We start from the raw sequence: 25,453 nt of genomic DNA on the forward strand, positions 1-25,453 counted from the left end.
ACAGAGAAGTTAAGTAACTTGCCCAAGGTCACACAGCTGGAAAATGGTGGAGCCCAAATTCAAGTCAGGCATTCGGATTCTGGATCCCCAGCCTTTATTCACTGTGTTGCGTGGCCTCCTGTACTGAGATGCCAGGGGATGCAGACCCTCAGCCAGGGCAGGGGGCTTGTTTGGTCCCCTTGTTCGCTTTCTCATTGACTCTGCCAGTCAGTGCCGAGTGGCTGCAAACATCAGGCCCTGTTCCCGATGCCAGGAGACGGGACAAGGCAGTCGGAGCCCTGGGCCTCGTGAGATGGAGACCCCAGGCCTGCTGCCCGGGGGGGTCAAGATCAGACGCAGGGCCCGAGCGCGGGGTGCGGCCGGTTAGCCCCTGTGCTCACGCATGTGCTTTGTCCTCCTTTTTTTTTTTGAAGGTCGCCTGGTGGGTGCCTTGGATGCGGTGCTGGATTCCAACGCCCGGGTCGCCCCGTTTCGGATCCTGCTGCAGGTGCCCGGCTCCCAGGTGTATTCCCCCATAGCATGTGGTGAGTTACTGAGTGGATCGGACGTTTACTGGGCCGTAGCCGCTGGTGAGTTTTGTTCCAGGTGGAATATTCCAAACCTTAAGGTCTGAGCATGCTGAGTATCTGCATGTTGGTGACGCTTGAAGGTAACTCTTTTAGAACCGCATCTGCTGTTATGAGCTCTTTTTTCCTCCTTCCTTCCTTCCTCCCCCGAATCAAAAGCACAGGGAGGCTCAAAGCTTGGGCAGCCAGGCTTTGGAGTGGCGTGTTGTTCCGGGGTCGGTGCACCATTGTGTATGCGTTGAGCCGTTTTCTTCTTAATCCTGTGTCTTACTTAAGACCCGTGTCCTGGGTGCGCACACATCCTGAAGCGGTGCCGGGGAGCCGTCTGAGGCTGGCTCTCACTCTGGCCAGTCTTCACCCCTTGCTCCACATCTGCACTGAACCTCTGGGCGGCTGTCCCTGCGGGAATTCAGAAATCACCTTCCCACCCTCTCCATCTGAGTTTCGGTTCCTCCTGTGCACACCGTCCAACACTCTGCCTTGCTGCTCACACGCCTCTAGGGCTGGGGATCGTTGCATCCTGCAAAGCCCATTCTAGTGAAAAAGCAAACTGAGATGTATCTTTTCAATTACACAAGTAATCAATGTTCACCTTCCAGAAATTAATAAAAATAGGTAAGAAAGAAGGAAAAAGAAACCCTCTGTAACTTTTTATCCAGTGCTGATCACTCTTCTGTCTACGTATGTGCTTCTATGCGGAGGTTTTCAGTTGTGGGGTTTTTTTCCTCTTAGTAGTTTACCAGCTGCCGTGAGCTTTCCATGTCACCTCTCATTCCATAACAACGTTAGGTTACTTTGTTTTTTTTTTTTCCTGGAAAACAATAAAGGAAAGTATAAAGAAGAAAATTGTCGTCTGTATCCACCATCCATTCCTAACCACTGTTAACATCTTGGCATGTTTTTTTTTTTCCAGTTTGTTTTGTTTTTTTTGGACAGATTGTTCTGTATTTGCATAAAATGATAAAATGATGCGTGCTCAGTATAATCAATTAACACTGAAAAGTACGAAGAAGAAATAAATCTCACTCCACATCCTAGCCACCCCAGGTGACCTCCGGCGACGCTGGGCTCCCATCATTCAGACAACTTCCTAGTGCATTTCGACAAGCCCAGGGATAGCTCTGAAGGATGGATGCATCTTACAAAAGTGCAGCTGGTCTGACGGTGCTATTTTATAACAAGCATATGGTTTTTCATTGATTTCAATAAAAGGAGAGGAGTTGAAGTGAAACCAAAGAGCTGTTAAACTTCAAAGGAATGTCTCTTTTAACACGGAGTGCTTCCCGTCTAAAAGGTTCATTGAAGGTCAAGGGGAACGATGTTTGAAAGCATGACAAGGTCAGAATGGTGGCTTTTTAAATCAGTGTTTCTGTTGCGACAGCGTTCACTGACTCCCTCCCGGAGGACGAGGATGCCAGTTTTCCTCCCTCCCCTGCTTCCCTGGGCTTCCGTTTTAAAAAGTCCTATTATTTCATTTACACGGTGGTTCCCGTTCTGTTCTGTAATCATGCTTGCCACCACGATTCGGCGCAGTTCCCTGTTTAAGCTGATTGAAAGCTTCTCACTCAGGTATATCTTTCCCAACGCAGAATCTTTAATTTTGGCTCATCTCTTAATTGGCTGTATTCCCTGTTTCTTCCCCTAATAATGTCTCCCATTTGTAAATGTCTGTCCCTTCCTTGCCCTTGGACTTGAACGACCCGTTGGCTGGGGGTGTGATGGTCTATGGCTGTGTTCCTGAGCTCGGGGGCCGTCGCTTCAGTACTTAAGTGACAGGGGAAGAAATCTAACGCTGGTTTGATTTTTTTACCCCCTTTTGTGGGTGATGTGCTTTTTTATCGCTGAATTCTAGTAATGTTATAATCTGGTAGTGCCTTGAGCACATGGTGTTACACTTTCCTGGAACTCCAGTGCTCTTCCAGGACACAGATTGATTTCTTTAATCATTTCGGGAAGTTTTCTTGTATCATTCTGTGTACATACTACATTTTTTAAAAACGCATATTATGTTTCATTGATTGGCTTCCCCACTTCAAGGACACTGAATGTTGCATAGCTGTTGTCTGGTTTCCATTTCCATCTGTTTTCTTTTTTTTTTTTTTTGTAAAAATGGACTGATCCTTAATAGAAGAATTGACTAAACAAGTGTATTGTTCCTTCACAGTTTTCGTTTTTACTTCGTATCCGTGTTACTGGTTATGCTGTAGGATTTAACTGTGAAATCACTCAAAGGCAACTATTTAGGGAAGAGGCAGAAAAAGGAATGTGTGTAAGGCAGTATCTCTTTTCATGATAGTGGTTTAGGAAGACTATCTGTTTTGTTTTATGTCTTGTCTTTTTCGACTGCCTTCTCCCCGCTGGTTACATAGCCCTCTTCTTCCAAGTTAATTCTGTTTTCAGCAGCGTGTTCCACACTTCGCTGCCTTTAACTGATCTACTAATTTTGTTGTCGTGTGGTTTTGAGCCCCAGTTCATTTTCTCAGGCCTCCAGCCTCCCATTCCATCCCTGTGATTTCACCGGCTCCTCTTCGAGCTCTTGTTTCATCGAACACATGCTTCTCTGACATCATTTTGGAGCGTGAAGCCTTGTGGGCATTCCCGTTTCCTAAAGGACAGCGTCTCTGTCCCGTGAGCACCTCCTTCCCGTCTCTGCATCCTCTCACTGCTGACTCCTTTGCTTGGTTGCTTTGCTGTCTCTCCCCATCTTGCTCGTGGGGAGACACCATGACCAGACCAACAGTCTGTTATTTGTGTTAACACAGTGAGTGTGACTTTTTGACTTGTATTTTGGGGACAGAGCAGAGGGGGCTGGTGTGCTGCTGGCCGGGACGCCGGGTGGGAGGGAGCAGGACCCCGTCCCCTCTCCGGTTTCTCCCTGTTCCTCTCCTGTCCTCTGCCCCAGGCAAGGGAGGTGCTCTTGCTCTGGATTTGAGGCTTTTGATGGGAATATTTGTCTCCTCACTGGAGCGGCTTCTGGGGAGTTGGCAGCAGGGGACTTGGTGCCCAAGCCTACTCAGTTCCTGAGTCCGGGTAGCCTGGCAGGTCCACGGTAGCCAGTCCGGCTCCACAGCGACACCGTGTCATGCTGAAGGGCTACACAGTGTTCAGCCTTGTGGCTGTCACCTGATGTATGCATCCAGCCCTTGCTCAGACACTTAATTGGTTCTGATTTTCAAGTATGTTATAAACCTGAATGAAGCTCTGTATACTTAAATATTTCAGGGCACTCAACAATCCTCTAAAACCTTTCATTTGAAATGTCTGATGCCTGCCTCATCCCAGACACACACCTGGTGTCAGGGATTCCTGGGTGTGTGTGTAGGGGGCAGCCTCCCTCTCCCTGGCCTCCCAGGGCCGTGGGGAATGCAGACAGCAGTCTGGAAACGGCAGGTCCAGGTGGAGCAAAGATCAGGACAGCGAGAGAGGCTGGGACCCTGGAAGGACACGTGCAAATACACCTGGTTTTCTTGTACCTGACTGTGCCTCGCAGATGTTAGGTTTTTCACAAATTGAAGTTTTGTGGCCAGCCCTACATGAGCAGATCTCTCAGCGCCATGTTTCCAATAACATTTGTTTACTTTGTGTCTCTGTGTTACATTTTGGTAATTCTCTCGATATTTCACCCTTTTCCATATTGTATCTGATACTGTGGTCTGTCACCAGTGTTGTTTGACGTGACTGTTGCAAAAAGATTACCGACTTGTGAAGGCTCAGATGATGGTTAGCTTTTTTTCTTTTTTAGCTGTAAAGTCTTTTTAAAATTAAGGTAGGTTCCTTGTGTATTTAGACATACGCTGTTGCACACTTAATAGACTGTAGTGTAAACGTAACTTTTATAGGCCCTGGAAAAGCGAAAACTGGTGTGACTGGCTTCGTGGCGATGTTGGCTTTATTGCAGTGCTCTGGAACCAAACCCACAACATCTCTGGGGTGTGCCTACGATAAGGAATTGCTGCCTTAAGTGGATGTGCGTTTATAAGGCCACTGATGTATTTATTGCCAGATTGCCTTCCATCAAGGCTGCCCAGCCCCCGGCCACGTAGCTGTCCTGAGCAGCTGTAATTCCTAGACTGTTCTTTCTGTTGAACCAAGACATGCTTCCTCGAGTTTCCACCTGACTGGGCACTCGCCTTGGACCTGACCCCGGGCGGGTCTGCGGATGCTTCGCTCTCTTTCTTGGGTCATCTTGCCCACAGAAGGGCCCTGAGTAAGCAGTTGTGTTGCTGTTCTTGGGTCAGGGAAGAGAAAACGGGGAGGGCATTTGTGTCTTGGGCGTGTGGTATCGATCGAGGTACTTAAGCCTCTTCTGGGAGTTACTTGGGCATCTTGCGCTGTGATATTGACTCACCGTGTTTAATATTTTATCGTGTCCTGAGCACTGAGGAAGGCTCCCTGCCCAGGGTCTCAGATAAAAGCACAAACAAGAGCCATAGGAAGGGCCTGGGCGGCAGCAGGCCGTGGCAGGGACAGGAAGGGTGGCCTGCAGGAGTGATTTATATCTCACGCGGCAGCCTGGGGGCACAGAGAGCTTTGGAGGAGAACTTCTGTTTCTTTTTAGCAGAGGTGGGAGAGCTGGGTGGAAGGTCATTTCCTGGGTGACAGTCATCATTATTATTGCAGAAGGCTGCGGTGGGAGGGAGAGAGGAGTTGTATGACTGTGATTTTGTTGACTTACGGGGACCAAAAGAATACCCTGCTTTATAAATGTGACTGGTTTCAGTGGATAGGAGAGAAGATAGATTGTCAGAGTGTAGTTATGAGTTCTTTTTATTTTATTAGAAACATTTTTTTAAACGTTTTACATTTTGGGGGGGGCAGGTTATTTTATTTCTTTTAACAGAGGCACTGGGGGTTGAACCCAGGACCTCGTGCCCGCTAAGCACATGCTGCACCCCTGAGCTACACCTACCCCGCTGGCTGTGAGCTCTTTAGAGGGCGGTGGGCAGGGGACCTGTCCTGTCATTGGGATCAGAGCCTAGATGTCCCCCCAGAGAGGCCTTCCTGGACCCCATTCTGGCCCTGGAATCCCTCCAGCGCTTAGCACTGCTGTTGTTTCATTTTCATTTTTTAATGCCTGCCTCCCTGATGAAAAGTTTGCTCAGTTGTGCCCACCGCTGACCCTCCAGTGCCCAGGATGGAGGCCGGCATGAGTCTGCTCAGTGCAGAGTGACGGTGAGTGAGGGCAGGAGCCTGGAGGGTCCGGGCTCGGCAGGAGGGGAGGGAGGTGGCGTGTGTGATCACAGATAAGGCTTCCCGGACCCTTTCTGGGAAGCCAGGGCAGGGACCTTCCAGGACTGTGTGGGGCCCCAGTCTGAGCTCTTTAACCAGCTGTCCGGACCCCTGAGCAGTAGAATTGTAAAACAGAAGTCTTGATTGCTTTCTTTAAATAATTTTTTTTTTATTGTGGTAAAATGCATATTACAGAAAATTGATATCTTTACCATTTTTAAGTTTTTTAAAATTGAATTATAGTTGATTTGCAGTGTTTCAGATGGACAGCAGAGTGGTGCAGTCATGCACAGACGTGAATTTATTCTTCATCATACTCTTCTCCATTCTAGGTTATTACAAGCTATTGAATGTCGTTCCCTGGGGGATACAGTAGGACCTTGTTGTTTATCTTTTATGTACAGTAGTGTGTATCTTCTAATCCCAAACTCCTAATTTATCCCTCCCCTCCCTTTCTCCTTTGGTAACCATACATTTGTCTTCCATGCTGGTGAGTCTGTTTCTGTTTCGTAAATAAGTTCATTTGTGTCATTTTTTTTAGATTCCACATATAAGCGATACCATATATTTGTCTTTCTCTGTCTGACTTCACTTAGTATGGTCATCTCTAGGTTCCTCCGTGTTGCTGCAAATGGCATTATGTCAAACATTGTTTCATTCTTTTTTATGGCTGAGTAACAGAACCACTTGTAAGTGTGCAGCTCAGGGGCACCCTCACACTGTTGTGCCGTGACCACTGCGCATCTCTAGAAATTTCACCTTCACAAACTGAAACTCTGTACCCATGAAACACTAACTCCCGCCCCTCCATCCCCCGGCCCCTGGAAGCCACTGTGCTGCTTCCTGCCTCTCTGAGTCTGACGTCAGGAACCTCACGTCAGTGGAATCCTGCCGTATTTGTCCTTTGGTGACTGGCTTATTTCAGTATAGTGTCCTTACGGTTCATCCAGATTGTAGCAGGTGCCAGAATTTCCTTCTTTTGAAGGCTGAATAATGTGTATCTGTTCTCTTTTTTAAAATCAGATGCATCGTGATTGGCACATGAGTAGAAACCAAGGACGTGGTGGGTAGAAGCAGGTTCTCTGTGTCTGTGCGTCTCCTTCCCTCCGCTCTGTCTGTCTTTCATCACAAAGTACCCGAGTTTATCCAGCCTGTCTTCTATGATGGACATTCGTGTTGTTTTCCACCTTTACCAGGACAGATGCCACACAGATAACTGGGTAGAGTCCTGGAAGAGCAATTGTTGCGTCAAAGGGTAAAGGTTAGGTATTGCTAAATTCCCTTCTCCCCTCTGGGGCTGTGCTACTCTTTTTTAAAATTCCAATCAGCAGTGGATGAAAGTGCCTGTTTTCCCAGACTTGTCATCAGATCTCGTGTCAGACCTTTGGATTTTTGCCAACCTGATGGGTAAGACGTGGTGTTTTCCCACAGTTTTAATTTGCATTCCTTAGTTATGTCATGTTCAAGGGCCATTGTCAGCAACATTGTTACTATCATTTGCCTGATTTTTTATTGGGTGGTTCTTCCCCCACCCCGAATTTTAGGCACTATCTGTGTTTTAGGAATTTTAGCCTTTTATTTGAGACGGGAAATTACAAAATCTTTTTCCAGTTTGCCTTGTTAGTGGGATTTAGAACTCATTTCTTTTATACTTTCTGATTTTTGAGTTGTGGTTAGGAAGGTTTTCTCATTCCCAAGTTATTCAGGAATCCACTCATGTTTTTCTTCAGTGGCTTGTAAATTGATGTTTTCTTTTTCTTTCTTTAATTGTAAATTAACTTTAAAGCTGTCGCTCCATGTCTTCTGGTTTGCATGTTTCTGATAGGAAGTCTACTACCATTCTTATCTTTGTTCCTCTGTAAATATTGTGATATCCCCCCCTTACCACTGGTTTTCACAGTTCAATTATGATGTGCATTTCTGTAATTTTTCTTGAATGATTTTTCTGCTTGGGGTTTGTTGAGAATCTTGAATCTGTGTGTTCATCAAACGTGAAAAAAATTTCAACCATTATTTCTGCAAAAATTTTTTTTCTGTTCTCTGGTTCTCCCTCCCCATCCCCACCCCCTTTTCCCGAGACCCCAGTTAGGATTTCAGGCTGCTGGTGGTGGTTCTGCAGCTCAGATGCTCTGTCCTTTCTGTTTTGTTCATCCTTGTCCCTCTGTTTTTCATCTTAGATAATTTTTATCACTATCTTCAAGTGTCCTGTTTACTTTTAACCTCACCTGGTGTTTTCCTGACTTCAGGTAGTGTTTTTCATCCCTAAAAGTTCGATGTGGGCCTTTTTTTATGCCTTGCACTTAGTTTCTCCCCATCTTCCTGCTTTCCTCTACTTTTTAAACACGTGGAGTATGTTTATAGCAGCTATTTTATGTCTCTGCTGATTCTTGTATCTGTCATTTCTGCTTCTGTTTTTATTGATTGATTTTTCTTTTGTGTATGTAGGTCAAAATTTCCTACCTCTTTCCTACTATCTCTGCTTCTGTTTCTGAGAACTGTTACTAGTAAAACTTGTACTAGGACATTTTCACGACCATTTTGATTATAAATTTAAACTGTATTTTAATTTCAGGGTCAAAGTAGTTGAGTTTGTTTTTCACCTAACATGAATAATTTTAGGGGCTCATTCTAATTTGAAGGCAAAAAAGGGTAAGGAAATTGTGTAAACTGAAAGGTTTAAAACTTACTTTCTTAAACTTCTTAAAATTTAAAAATTTTTTTCTTAAATTAAAAATAGAAAAGAACACAAGTTTATAAAAAAGTCATGAGGATGTAATGTTGTTCCTGTAAAGAGAGATACTGCTTCAGACGATATAGATTAGATGTTCAAGTATCCACTTGAAGAATGTGAGGTTTCTGAAAATTAAACTTTCTCTCTTGTCGTTTGTGACTTTTACTAGATTCTTTGCCCGTGAGTTTCTCTGTGTATGAGTGGAATTTAGGAATGACACTGCTTTGACTGTTACCCTCTTAATTAGTCCTTTCGTGGTCTGTGTGGCTTTCAGCCCAGGCATTTAGATAGAAGACTTTTAGTGTTTGGGTCGTAGAGAAATATTTTACTTTTGCAGAGGGACAGATGTGAACAATGCATATTCAGTGCCCGTTTCATTGTAAATTAGGATCTAGGTAGTTGGAGAGGATGCTTATTTCAACTGAATATTTACTCTGCAGAGAGAAACAGTAGCTTTTTAAAACTGAAGCTGGAATCCAGTTATTTATGGCTGTGTTTGTGCAGAAGCTGTAGGTATAGACAATGAGATGCTTGTTTTATTTCCTGAAAATACCTCTGGGGAAAACCTACAAGGATAAGCACTGTGTGTGAGTTTCAAAGTGACGCAGCTGTTGGGAACTGCCCCCCGCCCCCTGCCCTCTCTCCTGTCTCCACTTCCTTACAGAAAGAGCCAGAAGAATAGGCCTCGAGGCTGGCTCTTGTCTGCCCTTCACACTTCTCACCTAGAAACCAGAAATGACATTATCTACCTTGTGACGTTTTTATGAAGATAAACCAGGCTGAGTGTACGACTTACCTAACAAAAACGCCTGGCTCTCGCTGGGCGTTCAGAACGTGTCCTGTGTCTGCACCGCCGGCTGCTCCTTCTTAGAGCATCAAGGTAGTTGCTTATAAATCCATCAGTGTGGTTTGTTTGTGGTCATAATCAAATTGTCTAATACCATATTTTAGTTTCACATAGCTATTTATAAATCTGATTTTTTTGACTTCTTGTGTGGGTTATATTTAAGATCCAGGGACCCTGAATTTTCTTAAAAAATAGAAGACTCTTTTTCTGCAAAATTAAGGGGCTTAATGAAACAAGGTATAATTTTGCTAATTGGACTTGTGTGTGACAAGCCACAATACTCCTATACATTTTTGGTCTCGGAAAGCTCTATTAACCTGCTAGGGCTGCCATAATAAAATACCACAGATGGGGTGGCTCTGTTGCAGGAAAATGGGGCATGAGAGGACGGTCAGATCACAGGTCTCGGGTGAGTCCCTGGGACATGCCCTGCCAAGTGAGGGTCCGTGGCCTCACGCAGGAAAGAATTCAAGAGTGAGCCATAGCTGAGTAAAAGTAGATTGATTCAGGGAGATGCACACTGCAGAGACAGAGTATAGGCTGTCTCAGAAGGTGAGGGGCCGCAGGACATGGGGTTGTTAGTTCTTACGGGCTGGGTGATTCCATATGCTCACAAGTGGGAGGATTACCCAGCTACTTTGGGGAAGGGTGGGGATTTCCTGGAATTGGGCCACCGCCCACTTTTTGACCTTTTATGGTCAGCTTTGGAGCTGCCATGGTGCCTGTGGGTGTGTCATTTAGCAGCTGATGTGTTACGATGAGCTTTTAATGAGACTCGGGGGCTTCTGGACGTGGAATCTTCTGCCATCTTGGACTAATCAGTTTTTGTCGTGTCCTCGATGGCAGCACCATTCTTTTAATGGTTGTGCCCTGCCCCTTTAAGCTGGTCTCAGCTTAAACAAACAGAAATTTATTTTCTCGCTGTTCCAGAGGCTGGAAGTCCAAGGTCAAGGTGTTGGCAGGGTTGCTTCCTGCTGAGGCCTCTCTCCTTGGCATGGACAGCTGCCTTCTTGCTGTGTGTTCATGTGGTGCATTCCTGGTGTCTTCTTCTCTTCTTATGGGGACACCAGTCCTGTGCATCAGGGCCCCACCCTTACAACCTCATTTAACCTTAATTATCTCCTTTAAAGGCTCTAATCTTCAAATATGGTCACCTTAGGAGTTAAGGCTTCATGATGTGAATTTGGGGGGACACAATTCAGGCCGTAACAACAGCTCTCCTCCGTCTTGGCTTTGTAAGGTGGATGGTGCTCGGAGGCTTCAGGAGTCCTGCTGTGGAGCCTGGACATGGTTGGTTTGAGGCTTTTGCTTCTAAATAATCTTGTCTCTCATAAGAGGGAGCCTGAAGGGCCAGGGGTTTCCAGAGCAGGAGCAGTGGGTGTCTTGCTATAGTGTTGAGTCAATTTGTAGCCTTTTAATCATTCTGTCTCATCAATGGACAACAAATTCTCACTTTCTTATTTTTTCTTCTTAACATTTCCCATCACTTATATGTCTGTAATGTGCTGGCTTTCAAACTTTTTGAACCATGACCTACATACAGATAGAAATATATTTGTGTGTGGGCATAACGCCAACAAATATTTCACAAGTCACTAGTTGCCTTTTCTAGAGTGGCATGTGTCCTGTTTTCTATTTCAAAAAACAGCTATTTTAATAGCTTGTTTGAAAAAACAAGCTATTTTCTGATGGGCTACTTCAGGTCGCTGAAAAACACAGCTACTGTGTGGGTTCAGGCTTTGACGTGCGATATATGTGAAGTGGCTTTCCTTTCTGGTCCGCTGAGATCAGGGCGGTGCCATCGGCTGGCCCTGATGTGCAGGAGTTTTGAAGCCACCATAAGACTTCCCTGCGGAGGAAATAATAGTTGGGAGGATTTCCCTGCCGTTTGGCAGCTTCCATCAGGTCTGACGTCAAGACTGTCAAGAAGACAGTCGAGTCGGAAAGTCCCACGGTGGTGATTGTCTTTGCTGGGAGAGGCGCGCGCACAGCTGTCGTCAGACTGAGCACAGGGTGACGGCTGTCACTGCGCCCGCCACCAACTGTGGCTCAGTGATGGATGTTACATGTGTGGTTATTTTCTCTCTCAAGGCCTGAGCTTAGTTTTGTTCTAGAATGATTTTCCCCTATTATAAGGCTCCTCCCCAGTAGGCAGAAGAATTTTCTTTTCTTCTTTTTATTGAAGTATAGTTGCTGTGCAATATTATATAAGCTACTGGTGTACAATATAGTGATTCAGTTTTTAAAGGTTGTACTCCATTTATAGTTATTATAAAATGTTGGCTCTACTCCCCGTGTTGTACAGTATATCCTTGTAGCTTATTTTATACCTAATAGTTTATTCTCTTAATCCTCCACCTCCACCTCCATCCTCACCAGGTAGAAGAATTTTTTTAAGGAATAAAAGTTTAAAATTTTTTTAATAAAAGTTTCTTTTTTTAAAATAGCTTTATGTTTTTTTAAAAATTTATTATTTAATTATTTTATTTTGGTGGGGGGAGGTAACTAGGTTTATTTATTTTTTGAGGAGGTACTGGGGATTGAACCCAGGACCTCATGCATGCTAAGCAAGTACCCTACCCCTTGAGCTATACTCTCTCCCCTAGTTTAATTGTTTTGATGATGTGGTCTCAAATCTTAATTCCACCCAAGAGGTTCAGTTGTAAGTTTATTCACGGCATCTGTGGTTACCAGGTGAGGAAGACATGCGTGGCTTGATGGCTAACTTGTGAGCTCAGGAACAGGGTATGTGAAGGTCTGTTTCGTGTCATCCAGGCAGGTACACTCAGGAAAATGGGATTCGGGGTTAGAGAGCTCACTCCATGTGAAGCTGAGTAGATGTTTTAAGGTCAGGCCATAGGAAGTCCTGGACCTAAGGAGTATGTGATTGTTACTGAAAAAGAAATGCAGCTTCTTATGGGAGGACCCCAGGGCACTTCAAGGATGTGGAGAATGACCTCACACCCTGGTTTGCCTTTCCTTGGAGACACATGACCTTGGAGAAGTATCTGAGCCTCCGTTCCCCACCCAGCCCTCATTCCACATCAGGGAGGCTGAGTTTGGCACAGAAAGGCCTCCGAGTCATCCCCTCCCTCTCTCTTCCTCCTCAGTCCTCTGAGTCTCTCTTTGCTTGTTTGCTTGCTTGTTTTTGGCAAACTAGGAAGTTCATGAAAACGTACGGTGAAAAATTGAAGGCTGATATGGATACCCACGTTTCCATGTATTCCTTGCCTTTTTTTTTTTTAAAATAGTCTGACCAGTTGGTTTTATTATGATGGATAATAAAAGATAAAGATCTAGAAAGAGAGAACCTTAAAGTGCCAGAGAAGAGCAGAGGGCTGGCAGCCCCATAGGGTTCATTGGCTTGAGGGACCTAGAGACTCTCTGCTGAGATGAACTGTGTGATGTGCTGTCCCCCCGCCACCCAGACACCGGCGCTGAGCCACCAGATTTCAGGGGTGTTCTGGTGACTGACGCCTACGTAGCTGCCACTCGAAGATACGGACCAGGCAGGGAGATTTAACTCAGAGGCAGGTGACTTAGACGTCGTCCACCGAAGCCACGTCAGCACTGGACGTGAGGAGCCAGGCAGGCCACACGGGTCCTGAGTTCAGGTGGATGGTGCTCGGAGGCTTCAGGAGTCCTGCTGTGGAGCCTGGACATGGTTGGTTTGAGGCTTTTGCTTCCAAATAATCTTGTCTCTCATAAGAGGGAGCCTGAAGGGCCAGGGGTTTCCTGAGACCGCAGGGGCCTTCCACATGGGAGGTAGGGGTCACGAGCACTCGGCTCGGAGCTGGCTCTGCTAAACCCCAAGTGGGCTGCTGCTTGGGTTTATGATCCTGGAAGGGAAAGACGGGGGAGGTGGGGAGGGAGGTGAGACTGATGGACAGCTGGGCAGGGTCACTGGTTGTGACGGACTGACTGGTGTCCTCCCAAACCTCTGTAGACGAAAAATTAATCTGTTGATCTAAGAAAGAAATGGAATTTTATTCGAGCGAAATTTGAGGATGATAACCTTGGAAGAGCATCTCAGAAAGCTCTGAGAACTGTTCTGCTGGTTAGAAACCAAAGCACAGGTTTATAAGTTGTCTGAGATAGAGGGCTAGATGCCAAATGACATATTATTGACAGTTTACATCATCCAGAGCTCAGTCTCATCCTGGTTGGGTATTAGGACCCTTCATAAAATGAAGAAGGAATGTTACCTTTTAAGGAGTTGCTGTGCTGGAACCAGAAGAACGCTGCTCCTTGATGGAGCAGGTGTTCCTGCCGATGGGCGGGGTGCTTGGTGGATGCCCTAGTGCAGGTACAGGATGCATGGTGGAGGGAGATGAGGTCAGAGGGCAGAGAACTTTTTACATTTTAAATTTTTCTTGTCTTGCCACAGAAGATGAATTTTATTTTATACCCCTGATTCAAATGTTGCAGCTCTAACCCCCAATGGTATTTGGAGGTGGGACCTTTGGGAGGTGGTGCAGTTTAGATGAAGTCATGAGGGTGGGGCCCCCTTGATGAGATTAGTGTCTTTATAGGAAGGGGAGACAGACCAGGGCTCACTCTCTCTGCCTTGTGGGGACACAGGGAGAAGGTGGCCACCTCTAAGCCAGGAAGGGTCCTTCCTCGCCAGGAACTGAATTTGACAGCCCCTTGATGTGGGCCTCCCAGCCTCCAGAACTATGAGAAGTCAAGTCTGTTGTCTAAGCCACGGAGCCCTCCCGAGATGAGGAGGCTGCATTAGTGATGACCAAAGGACGTCGTGTTGGCAGTGACATGCCTAAAGATTGGAGAACACAGGGAAATAAACACCATTATTTTAAATTCTCATTTTTCCTTATGAAGTGGACTCTCAGAGTCTTCCATTGCTCCTTCCCAGACTGCCCCTTAGAACAACGGCCCTTGTACAGACGGCCTCCGTTCTCAGTGACCCCAGGCCCGTGGGTCCGGGGTAAGTTCTCTGGCGTTTTTATGCAGAGGGTACAGATTCTCACATGCGTTCCCACTCTGGAGCGAGGAATGCCGAGATGACAGAGAAAAAGGCCAGGGTTCGCACGATGCGTATCTGGCTCCTGTGCACGTGGGGTGTGGCTCTGTTGATCATTATGCCTCTTACATCAGCTCAATGATTCTGCACGGCTGTTTATCAGGAGCCCTTCCTTCCTTTGAGGTTGGAGTATCTCCTGCTTCCCTGTTGGAAACCTAGTCCTCCCGGCCAGGCTCGCAGACCTGATGCACACGTGCCCCTTCTTGTCTAGAAGTCGTGGGCTTGATCGGACCTCTGGCCCAGCCCCCATCCAAGGTGCTGGCTGTCCGCTGAGGAGGATGGAGAGGTTCCTTGAGAGGAAATAAAGACTTGGAGACACCTAAGCTTTTTGGTAACAGTGTTGCTTAATGCTTCAGTAATAGACTGATTGCTTTTTCAGTTGCCTCTGCAAGAAATTAATTTACTAGACAGCATTTGGATGTTTTTGTGGTTTTAACATGTGCAATAAAATTTCTTTTAATGTATGTTTATAAGGGATTTTGTTTTAAGGGATTTTGCTGTAAACGACATGAAGTACAGTTTGTAAACCTGGAAATTTCCTAGTGGCAGCGCCTCCGGGCCACCAGCAGAGCTGTCCCAAGAGGCTCTTCTCTCTGTGAACCTGGGCTGAGGGCCCTCTCGAGGGACTGTGTTCTCAGGGAAATTCTGCGAGATTGAGAGTCGGTCACCTCGGGGCTTGTTTCCCCTGGGATAGCCGTGTAATTCTAGATGTTTCTGTCACTTGGGTGGAGGTGGTGGGGATTCCGCGCATGAGCGAGGCTGGCAGGATGCCCACGGAGCAGCCCCAGGGATGACTTGACTGGCCAGCTGGCCCATCCGTGTGGCAGTGGGACCCGGTGCTGTGGTGAGGGGACCGCACCCCAGTGGAGGGTGCCTTCCTCGTCCGCCGGCAACCTGGGTCCCAGGACATAAGACACTGGAATGTCTTAATAATGTGAACACAGGACTCGTGCTTGGAAAGTGAGTTCATATTCTAGGAATTGCTTTTGTCTCTTAATCTCTGCATCCTTTTCTCTTCTGATCCAGGTGCCACGTTGGAGGAAATAAACCAGCATTGGGACTGGCTGGAGCAAAATCTCCTCCACACCTTGTCCGTCTTTGATAACAAAGACGACATTGCCAGCTTTGTCAAAGGGAAGGTGAAGGTAGGTGTCATGATTGTGATGTTTCTCCCCCTTCCCCATCTTTCTTATAACTTGCATATAATATTTTGAACACTGTAGCATTTTTTAAAAAAAATTGAAGTCTAGTCAGTTACAGTGTGTCAATTTCTGGTATACAGCACAGTGTCCCAGCCACGCATATACATACATATATTCATTTTCATGTTCTTTTTCATTAAAGGCTATTACAAGATATTGAACATATAGTTCCCTGTGCTATACGGAAGAAACTTTTAAAAAATTTATTTTTATATGTAGTGGTTAACATTCACAGCAGCATTTTTATCATATTCCTTTTTCTTGAACATTGGCTGAAGTTCTTGCCTTAATGTCGAAAGCCAAATGAGTTCAACTCGCCACCCGTCAAATTTTGCAGAGTCGGTCTGACAAAATTCACCTGAAATTAAAACCAACCAACCAACCTTCATTCTCAGGCCTAAGGTTTTGTTACCCTTTACAGAAGTGAAGGTCCTTTTTTATCTCAGGAAAAGGAAAATAGAATGTTAAGATTCATGTTCTGCACAGCAGCAATGTTACTTGACTCTTGAAATTAGTTTTTCCCCAACTTTTTTGCAGCTGTGACGTCTCATCGCTCTTTATTTCTTGCACCTAGCACGTTCCACTTTCAGGAGGAGGAAAGAATGAAAAAAATTCGTCTTTCCTAATGATAACTTTGGTAATGTCTTGTTAAATACAAGTTGGAAAACAAAGAAAAACATCAGAAGGAAAATGAAAATCACTTGAAATTTCACCAGCCTTCAGATTTGTTTTCTAACTGATTTTGAATTCCATTTTGTGTTAATGGTAAAGCCCAGGATATTTCCAAAAATCGCTTGTGCAGCCATGCAGGCTCGGATAGCAATCTCCCGCGAGCGGCCTTGTTTTAGCCTTTCACAGCCTTTCATGAAACATCCTTACAAGAATAGAAAGGAAGGGAAAGGCTAATAAAAATACAGATTTACAAGTATATTTTAAAAATCCAGTAGCATATGTGATGCCCAGGGACTTGGAGTTCTCCAACAGAGCAAATTCTCGGTGAAAATGCGTGCAGTGAGCTGTCAGGAGTGGGGAGTCGGAGTTCTGATATTGTCAGTGCCTTGTCACCCTTAGGGACAGGCCACAAGCTGACATCCTGGGCCCTTTGACCACCTCACCCCAGCTTTAGAAAGCATCCTTACTATTGTTTGTTGTCAGCAAAACGATTGTAGATTCAGATTCTTGTTTCCCGCCTTGCTGCCCTGTGTACCCCAGTGCTTTGGAGGAATTTACACCCTCAGAGTCCTCAGCCAGACTGTGCCTTTTCCACCTTCGAGGACCAGAGGGTATATTATGGTGAAATGGACCAGGGGTCACAGAATCGGGCAGTTGTTGGCTTCACACCCAAAGTTTTGAACCCAATGAGGAAGACGTTAATGGTTTTTGTTTAAAAAGACCAGCTTTAACTCCAGCGTGGGTGGTTCTTCAGGGTTGATGCATTGAGTTCACACTCCTGAGACCATCATTTTGTCTTCATATCTCTGGAGGGAAGAGCGGGAGGGATTTAGAACAGTGATTTGTTGGAGAACCGGGGCTTAAGATTCACACAGAGCCTCCTGGTTGGTGAGTGGCCAAGAGACAGGTTCTAAGAGTCCCCCAGCTCCCATCTGCCCCGGGGCCTGCTTCTGGGTGGTGGACCATGGGATGAGCAGGCCCCACCCATCCCGCGTGCTCTCCCGACCGGGGACCATTCTCTGTGCACCAGGCTCTCATTGCCGAGGAGACGAGCAGCAGGCTGGCCGAGCAGGAGGAGGAGCCCGAGAAGTTCCGTGAGGCCCTGGTGAAGTTCGAGGCCAGGTTCAACTTCCCAGAGGCCGAGAAGCTGGTCACCTACTATTCCTGCTGCTGCTGGAAGGGCCGGGTGCCCCGCCAGGGCTGGCTGTACCTCAGCACCAACCACCTCTGCTTCTACTCCTTCTTCCTGGGCAAGGAGCGTAAGTGAGGGGTGGGGCGGGCCTTCCCAGGTGGAGCTGGCCCCGGGATGCTTAGCGCTGGTCCTGAGACAAAGCATCACGTGAACAGTTAGACAACAAAAGATTTAACAAGTGGTTGAGATGAGAACGGGTAATACATGATTAATTTCCAAATGGCTTGTGCACAGAGTCATGTCATATTGCATGTGCCACTGCCGTGAGGAGGTTTGACTTTCTGAGAATTCACTCTTCCCTCCTGCCTTAAGGGACATTTCTTTGTAGCTCCCTTCACACAGCTGTTGAAAGGTTTTTGCTACTCTGTATCGCTTTGAAAAGTGTCGGACCAATGGCCCAGTAGTTCTAAAGGAATAGGACAGGTTGCTGCCTTGGAACCCAGCGGGGGCTGTTTAAAGAATTCCCAGGCCTGAAGGTCACACCTGCTCCTGGAAGGAGATTCCTCACCTGGGTCCACCTGAGATCCACCTCTCCCACATTTATGTACCTACAGTCATTGTACTAGGAATAGGAGTCCAAGGTGAAACAGGAAAGCTCAGTTGTATTTGATTTTTTTTTAAGATTTAATATGTTTTTTTATTGTCCCCCCCCCCACTTTTTTTTTAATGGAGGTACTGGGGATAGAACCCAGGACCTAGTGCTTGCTAAGCATGCGCTCTACCACTGAGCTATACCTTCCCCTCTGAAATTCTAAAAGTCATTCCCATTGAAACTTCTTCTGGAACAAACATTGTTTGAAGTGCCCACCCAGGGCGGTGTATATGCTGTATTTGTGTATATATACATACATAGTTTTTTTCCTTCCTGGATGTATGTTTATATTTCAAGTTGAACCAGTGGGTGGGGCTCCTTGAACTCTGCTGTGCCCAGTGTCCCGCAGGTGATCATCCCTTGTTGTTCCCTGCGCCACCAGCCTGGTCCTCACGCTCCAGGACACACGTCCTGTTTGCACAGCCTTCCCCACCCTTGGGATGTGCTCTCACCTAACGGCCGTCCTCGCTTCTCTGCTTTCTGAAATGCTTCTCAAAATTTACACCCTGTTTTTCCTTCCCTTCCCCATTCATAAGGCATCTGGAAACTCTTGTTCCTCTTTGAAAATTCAGTTCAGATTTTCTTACCTCCAGGAAGCCTCCCCTGGTCCCTGGGTACTTTGTGGTGTGTTTGCATCTCTGTTTTGGGTCAAGCTTGTGGCTGTTTATTTGTTTACATGTCTGTTTTTCCTGTTTGAATGGGTTTCTTAAGTGCAGGGCTGGTAGTGTAGGGGGAGTGTATGTGTGTGTATGTGTGTAAAAGATTATATAGACGCAGCTGAAGAAGCTTATTCTCATGCCTGGTGTAGAAACGTGGCCTTGAAAACATTACTGCAAAACAAATGGAGAGGAATGATGGACATAGCACGTCATCACCCCCTCCTCCATTTGAAAAGGAAAAATGAGTTATTTTCCGAAAGTGAACAAAAACTAGGGGTAGTGAGAATGATTGATAAGTTAATAAAATCTGGAAGAAAGTGATTCCTAATATTTGATAACATATTTATCATTTGAAGTTGTTGTCTGTGTCCCTCCCCTCTGGCTGTGTGTCAGCACGACCCTAACTACCCCTGGTTGGAAACGTTCCTGGGAACAGGACGCTCATTTATGAAACGTGCTGTTAGTCCTGTGTTACTTTAAAATGAGTTCCATAAAAACTACTTGTATGCTGTCTTGTAAGACTTGAACAACTGTCATTTGACATCATCTAAATGTTAAGCCCCTTCCTCTAAACCAGATCACAAACCCTCTTGCACTCCGGTTTTTCATGGCTTATGCTATGAATGCTGCTTTTGGAACCAGAATTTATGTGGATCGAGAACCTTCTGCATACTTTGCAAGTACTTAAGGTTAAATATTTGGGGGATAGTTTTCCTGTTGTCAGCTTGGTGTTTTGGAATGATGTCCCTTGTATGACTTGTGAAGTTTTGCTTATGCCTTTAAGAAAATTACTGGCGCATGAGTTGGGTTCTGCCACGTGGCTGCCAGGAAGCCCTGTGCTCCCTCCTTCCTGCTCCGGTAGAAAAGGTATTCGCATTTCAGGGAAGGAAAAGGTTTGCACGGTCAGTGTTGCTGAAGCATTCGAGTTTGGGTTCAACTGGTTTTAGGGTAAAATCTGTATTTACCTTTCCTCCTCTTCCAGTGAAACTCGTAGTCCCTTGGGTTGACATCCAGAAGTTGGAGAGGACGTCCAACGTCTTTCTGACGGACACCATCCGCATCACTACGCAGAATAAAGAGCGGGACTTCTCCATGTTTCTGAACCTGGACGAGGTGTTCAAGATCATGGAGCAGCTGGCCGACGTGGCGCTCCGCAGGCTGCTGGATAATGAGGGCTTTGACCTCGACCCGGGGCTGCAGGAGCCCAGCCAGATCACCAAGAGGTAGGAGCTCCTGTCCCCAGCACCCCTCACCTCCCAGGGGACCGCGGTCGGTGCGCCACCTTCCCAGACACGGGCTTTGTTAGCCTTGTTGTGCGCGATGTACATTTCCCTTGTGGCACAATCTGATTTTCCTACGTCATTAATCATGACAGAGACATGGCCACTGGCGATGATTGTTACTCATTTCCTTTATGCAGGAGGCTTTGATTTCGGGATTCAATTTCTCCTTTTTTTTCAGATATTATTTCAAAATTGCCTTCCATAAAAAGTACTTCTCGCAAATGTAATATGAATAGCCTCATGATAGAATTCTTTCCAGCATTGGGCTATTACTACACATTAAGAAACGTTTTTTCCTATTAAACTGCTTTGTAGAAGAAGTTTTCGGGGCAGCTGGATTTATTTTCGGTACCAGTTTGTCGTCAGGAATGTGCTTACTAGTAGTGTAAGTCAACGTTCTTTGTTACTTGTTTGCCCCCAATCGATACTAGTCATGAGGACTCGGGAGGTAATTGCTTGAATTTATTGCTTGAATTACTTGAGTTGTTTGTCTCTTTCAAGAAGTTCAACTTTATTACCTAAAATTCAGAATGTGGTGTTTTGAGTTTGACTGTGATTTCTGGCTTCGTAGTTCAAACTGGGTCACTGCAGAGTTGATGCCTTTATAAAAGGTCACCTTTGTATCCTTTGAAGAACAAGTTACCCATAAAGTGCTGTCCTTGCTGGATGTTTCTGATGTAGTCACAGAGTCACCACTGCTATCTGAGTACTACTAGTCATTAAAATTTTTTTATTGTGGTAAAATACACACACGTAAAATTTGCCACCTGCACCATTTTTAAGTGCGTGCGCCCGTGGTATTAAGTACGTTCGTGTTTAACCATTACCACGATCCATCTCTACGACTTTTATCTTTCAAAACTGAAAGTCTGTCCACATTAAACAGGGACTCCCCATTCCTCCCCACCCCCCGGCAACTGCCATTCATTCTGCTTCCTGCCTGATTCTTACTAGTCTAGGTCCCTCGTATGAGGGAACTCATGAAGTGTTTGTCCTTGTGTGACTGGCTCATTTTGCTTCGCCTGACGTCCTCAAGGTTCATCCATGTTGCAGCCTGTGTCAGAATTTCCTTTTAAGACTGAATGATAATTCCACTGTCTGTATCGACCTCATGTTGCCCACCTGCTATCTGTCAGTGGGGCACGGAGCTCCTTCTGCCTTTTGGCCATTGTGAATAATGCTGCTCTGAACAGGAGTCTGCAAATATCTCTTTAAGACTCTGCTTTTGGGGAATATGCCCAGAAGTGGGATTGCTGGGTCACATGGTGATTCTAGTTTAATTTAGGGGGAACCACTAGTCATTAAATTTTTTTTTAATCCAAGATGATTAAATCTTGACCAAAGTTTTGTTTATTATTCGTCCCTTTTAACATTCCTATTATTCCTTAAACATGTGTACTGTCTTCTCTGAACATTTGGGGGGATGTGTCCTTCTAATTAGTGGTCCCCAAAGGGAAGTGTCCAGAATTTTCGTGTATTCGGAAAGAATTCAGTGACCCTTCCTGCTGTGTGCATACATTTAAAATTGATCGTGGATGGTCCCGAGTAAGGCAGAAATCCAAAGGAAACGCTCTGATTTGGGGGTAAAACTCCAGTGAAGTTCCCTTGGTCTTGTGTCCTCTCTGATCATCGGCTAGTTCTGTGTGGGCTGGGAGAGGATGCTCCCCACCCTTAGGAAAGGGCACCCTGGGGCCAGCGCTGTCCCGTGCTCTTCTGACTCCCAGGCCCGAGCTCCTCTGCCTCCCTCCCGGCCCCAGGCTCCTGCAAGTGTCTCGGGCTCCGCTTTAGGACCAGAGGAGACAAGCTGGTTCAGTGGCGGCCGCTTTCTGCTATATTTCCTGCAGTATCTCTGTACAGTTTGTTGTCTGAGTGCATTTAGTCCAGCTTATCGGGCTCTGTTACAAGAGGAGAAACACATCTCAGCTGTGCGCATTGTTCAAGGGCTCGTATAAACCACCAGCGAAGGCTGTTACCTCCTTCAGCGTGTTTGCGCGCAGATAGGTACGCGTGGGAACCGCGTGGTTTTCGGGTCGGGAGGCCGGCTGGTAGCGCATGTGTGCTGGTCAGTCCCGTGGGCGCTGGGATTTGAGGTGATCCTCCCCAAATCTCCTGATGTTCTGTCACGGCTCTACTTGCAGTTGGGGCATTTGTAATTTGGGGGCAGAGATGAGGAAAGGAGGGGAAGACGGAAGGTTGGGAAAGTCATCTGTCGGGGGCGGGAACTCATCAGCATTGAGTCTTCCAGAAAGAGGCGAATTCCACAAGGGAGTCTGCCCCCTCGCCCCCAAACCCTGGGAACTTTTAGAAACAGGAGGAGAGAAAGGGCAGAAAGGACCCCAGTGTTGGCCGGTGGTGGAGCTGCCTGGCCCGCGGGTGCCTGGGGCCCAGGATGCACGGCCGGGCCCGGTCCCCAGCATGTTTCACTCGTCACTGCCCTTTGAGTGAATTCCTCCAAGAGTGAAAGGCATGTCATTCCTGCTGGTTCCTGGCGGGTCCTCCCTGCAGCTTTCTGTCATGGCGACGGAGGCCTGTGGACATAAACAGGTAATGACTCAGTCAGCTTGACATCCTGCCAAGACAGCCCAGGTTTAGAGTTTAGGAAAACAGCTCTTCAGGCCCGAGGGCACAGTCACAAGTGCTGGACTGCTCCCCCGGCCCCCTTTTGTTGATAGATTTTTACTTCCCTTCCCAGACAAGGGCTTCAGAAAGGTGCCCTTGGGGTCTGATTACAGATGAGTCATGACTCCTGCTCTCGTGGGACTTAGGGACACGGAGCAGAGTGGGGCTGTCACCTCCAAGGGCAGCAGGGAGGAGGGGACGGGGTGCTGTCACTGGATCCGTCAGACAAATCAGGGCTGGTGGGACTTCACAGAGGACGCCTGGACCAGGAATTCTTCAAGGGGGCAGCTCCAGAATCCAGGACGGCACAGGGGCCGAGGCCGGGGATGGGGCTTCTGGAGAGAGAATGGAGGGAGGGGACGAGGGACGAGATTGATTGGCTCTGACACTTCACACAGAAAACACCGATTGTGAGTCGTGAAGGATGGGGTGAGAAAAGTGTATGCAGCTATTTTAGGGGGGAGAGGGCGGAGAGGGATGGGCTTCACTGAGTCAAAATGAAATAATAGCTTCATTTTTTGGCTGGCTGAAAACGCAGGAGGAGACCAGCGCATGCAGTGCAGTGAGTGGACTGTTTCCCACGCTGTCAGTGACTTCTGTCAGTGTCTGGTCAGTGTCTAGAGGGGAGCGTGGTGGCCCCGGGGGCTGACGTCCTCAGGGATGACCCCTGCTCCCCGTCGCCCGGCTGATCCCTAACTCTCCGGGCAGGCCTTTCCTGTTCTCTTTGTGCCCCCGCTGGGATGGCCAGGCTGGCGTATATGGTGTTTTTGGACTTCGCCTGCTGGTTCCAGCGCAGAGCCCTCTCCTGGGGCACAGGCAGCCCCAAAGAGCCCAGCCTGCCTTCCAAGGGAAGGCCACGCCTCCCACCCTGCAGGCCCTCATGCTTCATGGTTGTGAGGGCTGCTGGCTCTCTCGGTGGGGGGGATGGAGAGCAGAGGACAGAGGCGGGGGCCTCTTCTCGGGTGGAAAAGCCTCATGCATGCGCATGGTGGTTGAGTCCTGGTCTGTCATGGTCCTGTGGTTGGATTTGCAAAGGAAATGGGAGGGCTGCCGAGTCCCCCTCGCACCCGGCTGCCTGTTGCCTGCAGACCGGGCTGGCCTCACGTTCCCCTGAGGTCCTGGGCTGCCGAGTGTTCTGTGCAGGGTGCCACGTGGTCGTGTCATCCTTCATTTCCTTCGTGCTCTTAGGGGATCACAGGGGAAGATGTTTTGCATAAACGCACATTGAGAAATGAATGCAGTGTTGTCTGTGCAGACTCGAGTGTGGGGGAATGGCATGTGTCTGTCCTGTTTCTAGAGCGCTGGCTCCTGGAAGTCCCCTGGGTTGGGAACGTGTGGGTGGGCACAGGACTGAAAGCCTCTGGAATCCCTGTGAATTTCTTCACGAGGCAGCCTGGCTGTGGAGACCCGAGGTCTTCTAGTAGGGCAGGAGAGGGGGCTCCAGGATGGGAAGTCTGCGCAGGCCGCCCCAGCCATCACTCAGCCTGAATCTGGGGAAGCACGTGGCCTCAGATCACTTTAAGTCTCCTGACTCACAGTAGGTTTGTCTTTGTGGGACGAATGACACAGGGAGGGAGAGTTGGCGTGTGAGGCCTGACATGGTTCTTCCCCAGAAGGTCTATGGGGGGGAAGAGAAAGCACGACCCCTGTTTTGGATCCGTCTTTACCTAATCCAGGAGAGAGAAATCTCATTCTAGGTTTGCCGAGAAACAAAAGAACAACCTACCGCTTAATTTCTTGGGTCTGAGGTCTTAGGACCTAAATCTGAATTTTTAAAAGGTGTGCAGATGGCCTCGAATTTCCTGCGTGGTTGTCATGTGTGTTTGCACATGTTAATTTCAGCTTCAGTAACAGCCTTGATGTCTGCTGCTCCGCAGGCTGGTCAGCCCGCATGGTTCCAGGTTCCTAAAACGGCACGTGTCCCAGTACGATGCTTGGTGGCCCCTCCCCCGCTGCTCTGAGACATCACTGCCCCTGGGGCCCGGGCTCCGGCCCGTGCACCCCGGCAGTGTGTGCGCTGCGGGTGGGAAGTGTTGATGGGGCTCCTGGATTCGTCTCCATCCTCGTGGGCTTCTTCCGCTGTGGCCTCAGGCCTGGGATTAGATGCCGCTTTCTGGATGTCGGGTTATGACCTGCGTCTGGCGTTATTGGGATGGAGGAAAAGCGGAGGTATTTACTGAGTGTTGGAAGGTCTGAAAGGCCAGTGGTGATCTGCGGGCTTTGTTTCTGATGCAGTTTAGAAAAAGGAGTTGGTATATTCACCATCAAAGCCACCACCTGCTGGGAAACAGACCTCAAGGCTGGGGGCGGGGGGTTATGCGCCCCATTTCTCAAGTCCTATATTCATCTCTTTTACATGAGAAAGTTAAACATCGTCTTCGACTCACATTTAAAGGTGGAGCTGGAAGAGGGCTTTCTAGTAGGGAGGAAGGAAGATAATTTGGGAAAGTCCCGCCCGCAGCTTGCCTTTTGGTAACTAGAGGTCACTGGTCTCTGGCTACTGAATGTAGACAGACTCTCAAGGAAGGGACAGCAGCCCAGAAAGGAGAATGGACACTTTGTGCGGGGCTCACCCCGGCTGTGCCGAAGTCATGGAGAAGGGGGTTGAACTGGGCTGATGGCCAAGGCAGCCTGTGCACTCAATGGAGAAACACCTGCCTCAGACAACCAGACACCTTATCCTTAGTTTGCAGGGTCAGGCGGTGTAAATAGAAATGTAAATCCTCCCACCCTCCCTGCAGCCCTACACAAGCTGTTGCCGTTCGTGTGACGTGCCCCGTGCCCCCCCTGGAATGGCTTCAGCCGTCTCCCCAGGATGCA

The 25,453-nt window shown here is 47.4% G+C and overlaps 1 protein-coding gene across 7 annotated transcripts in view; it reads left to right on the forward strand.

Annotated features, from left to right (window-relative positions):
• The window catches only part of TBC1D8 (TBC1 domain family member 8), a 96,927-nt gene that overhangs the window by 41,516 nt on the left and 29,958 nt on the right, over positions 1 to 25,453 (forward strand). For 4 of the 7 annotated variants that reach the window (XR_012503076.1, XM_074354754.1, XM_074354752.1 and 1 more), the window contains 4 exons: positions 414 to 569; positions 15,441 to 15,559; positions 17,319 to 17,547; positions 19,714 to 19,954. Coding sequence is in view for 6 of the 7 variants with exons in the window: in XM_074354754.1 (XP_074210855.1) it covers positions 414 to 569; positions 15,441 to 15,559; positions 17,319 to 17,547; positions 19,714 to 19,954 (745 nt within the window). In the remaining variant the exon portion in view is untranslated. The remainder of the gene's footprint in view (positions 1 to 413; positions 570 to 15,440; positions 15,560 to 17,318; positions 17,548 to 19,713; positions 19,955 to 25,453) is intronic. The other 3 variants (XM_074354755.1, XM_074354753.1, XM_074354756.1) reach the window with 2 other exon arrangements.

Source organism: Camelus bactrianus, chromosome 28, assembly GCF_048773025.1.
Source record: "Camelus bactrianus isolate YW-2024 breed Bactrian camel chromosome 28, ASM4877302v1, whole genome shotgun sequence".
Lineage (NCBI taxonomy): Eukaryota > Metazoa > Chordata > Mammalia > Artiodactyla > Camelidae > Camelus > Camelus bactrianus.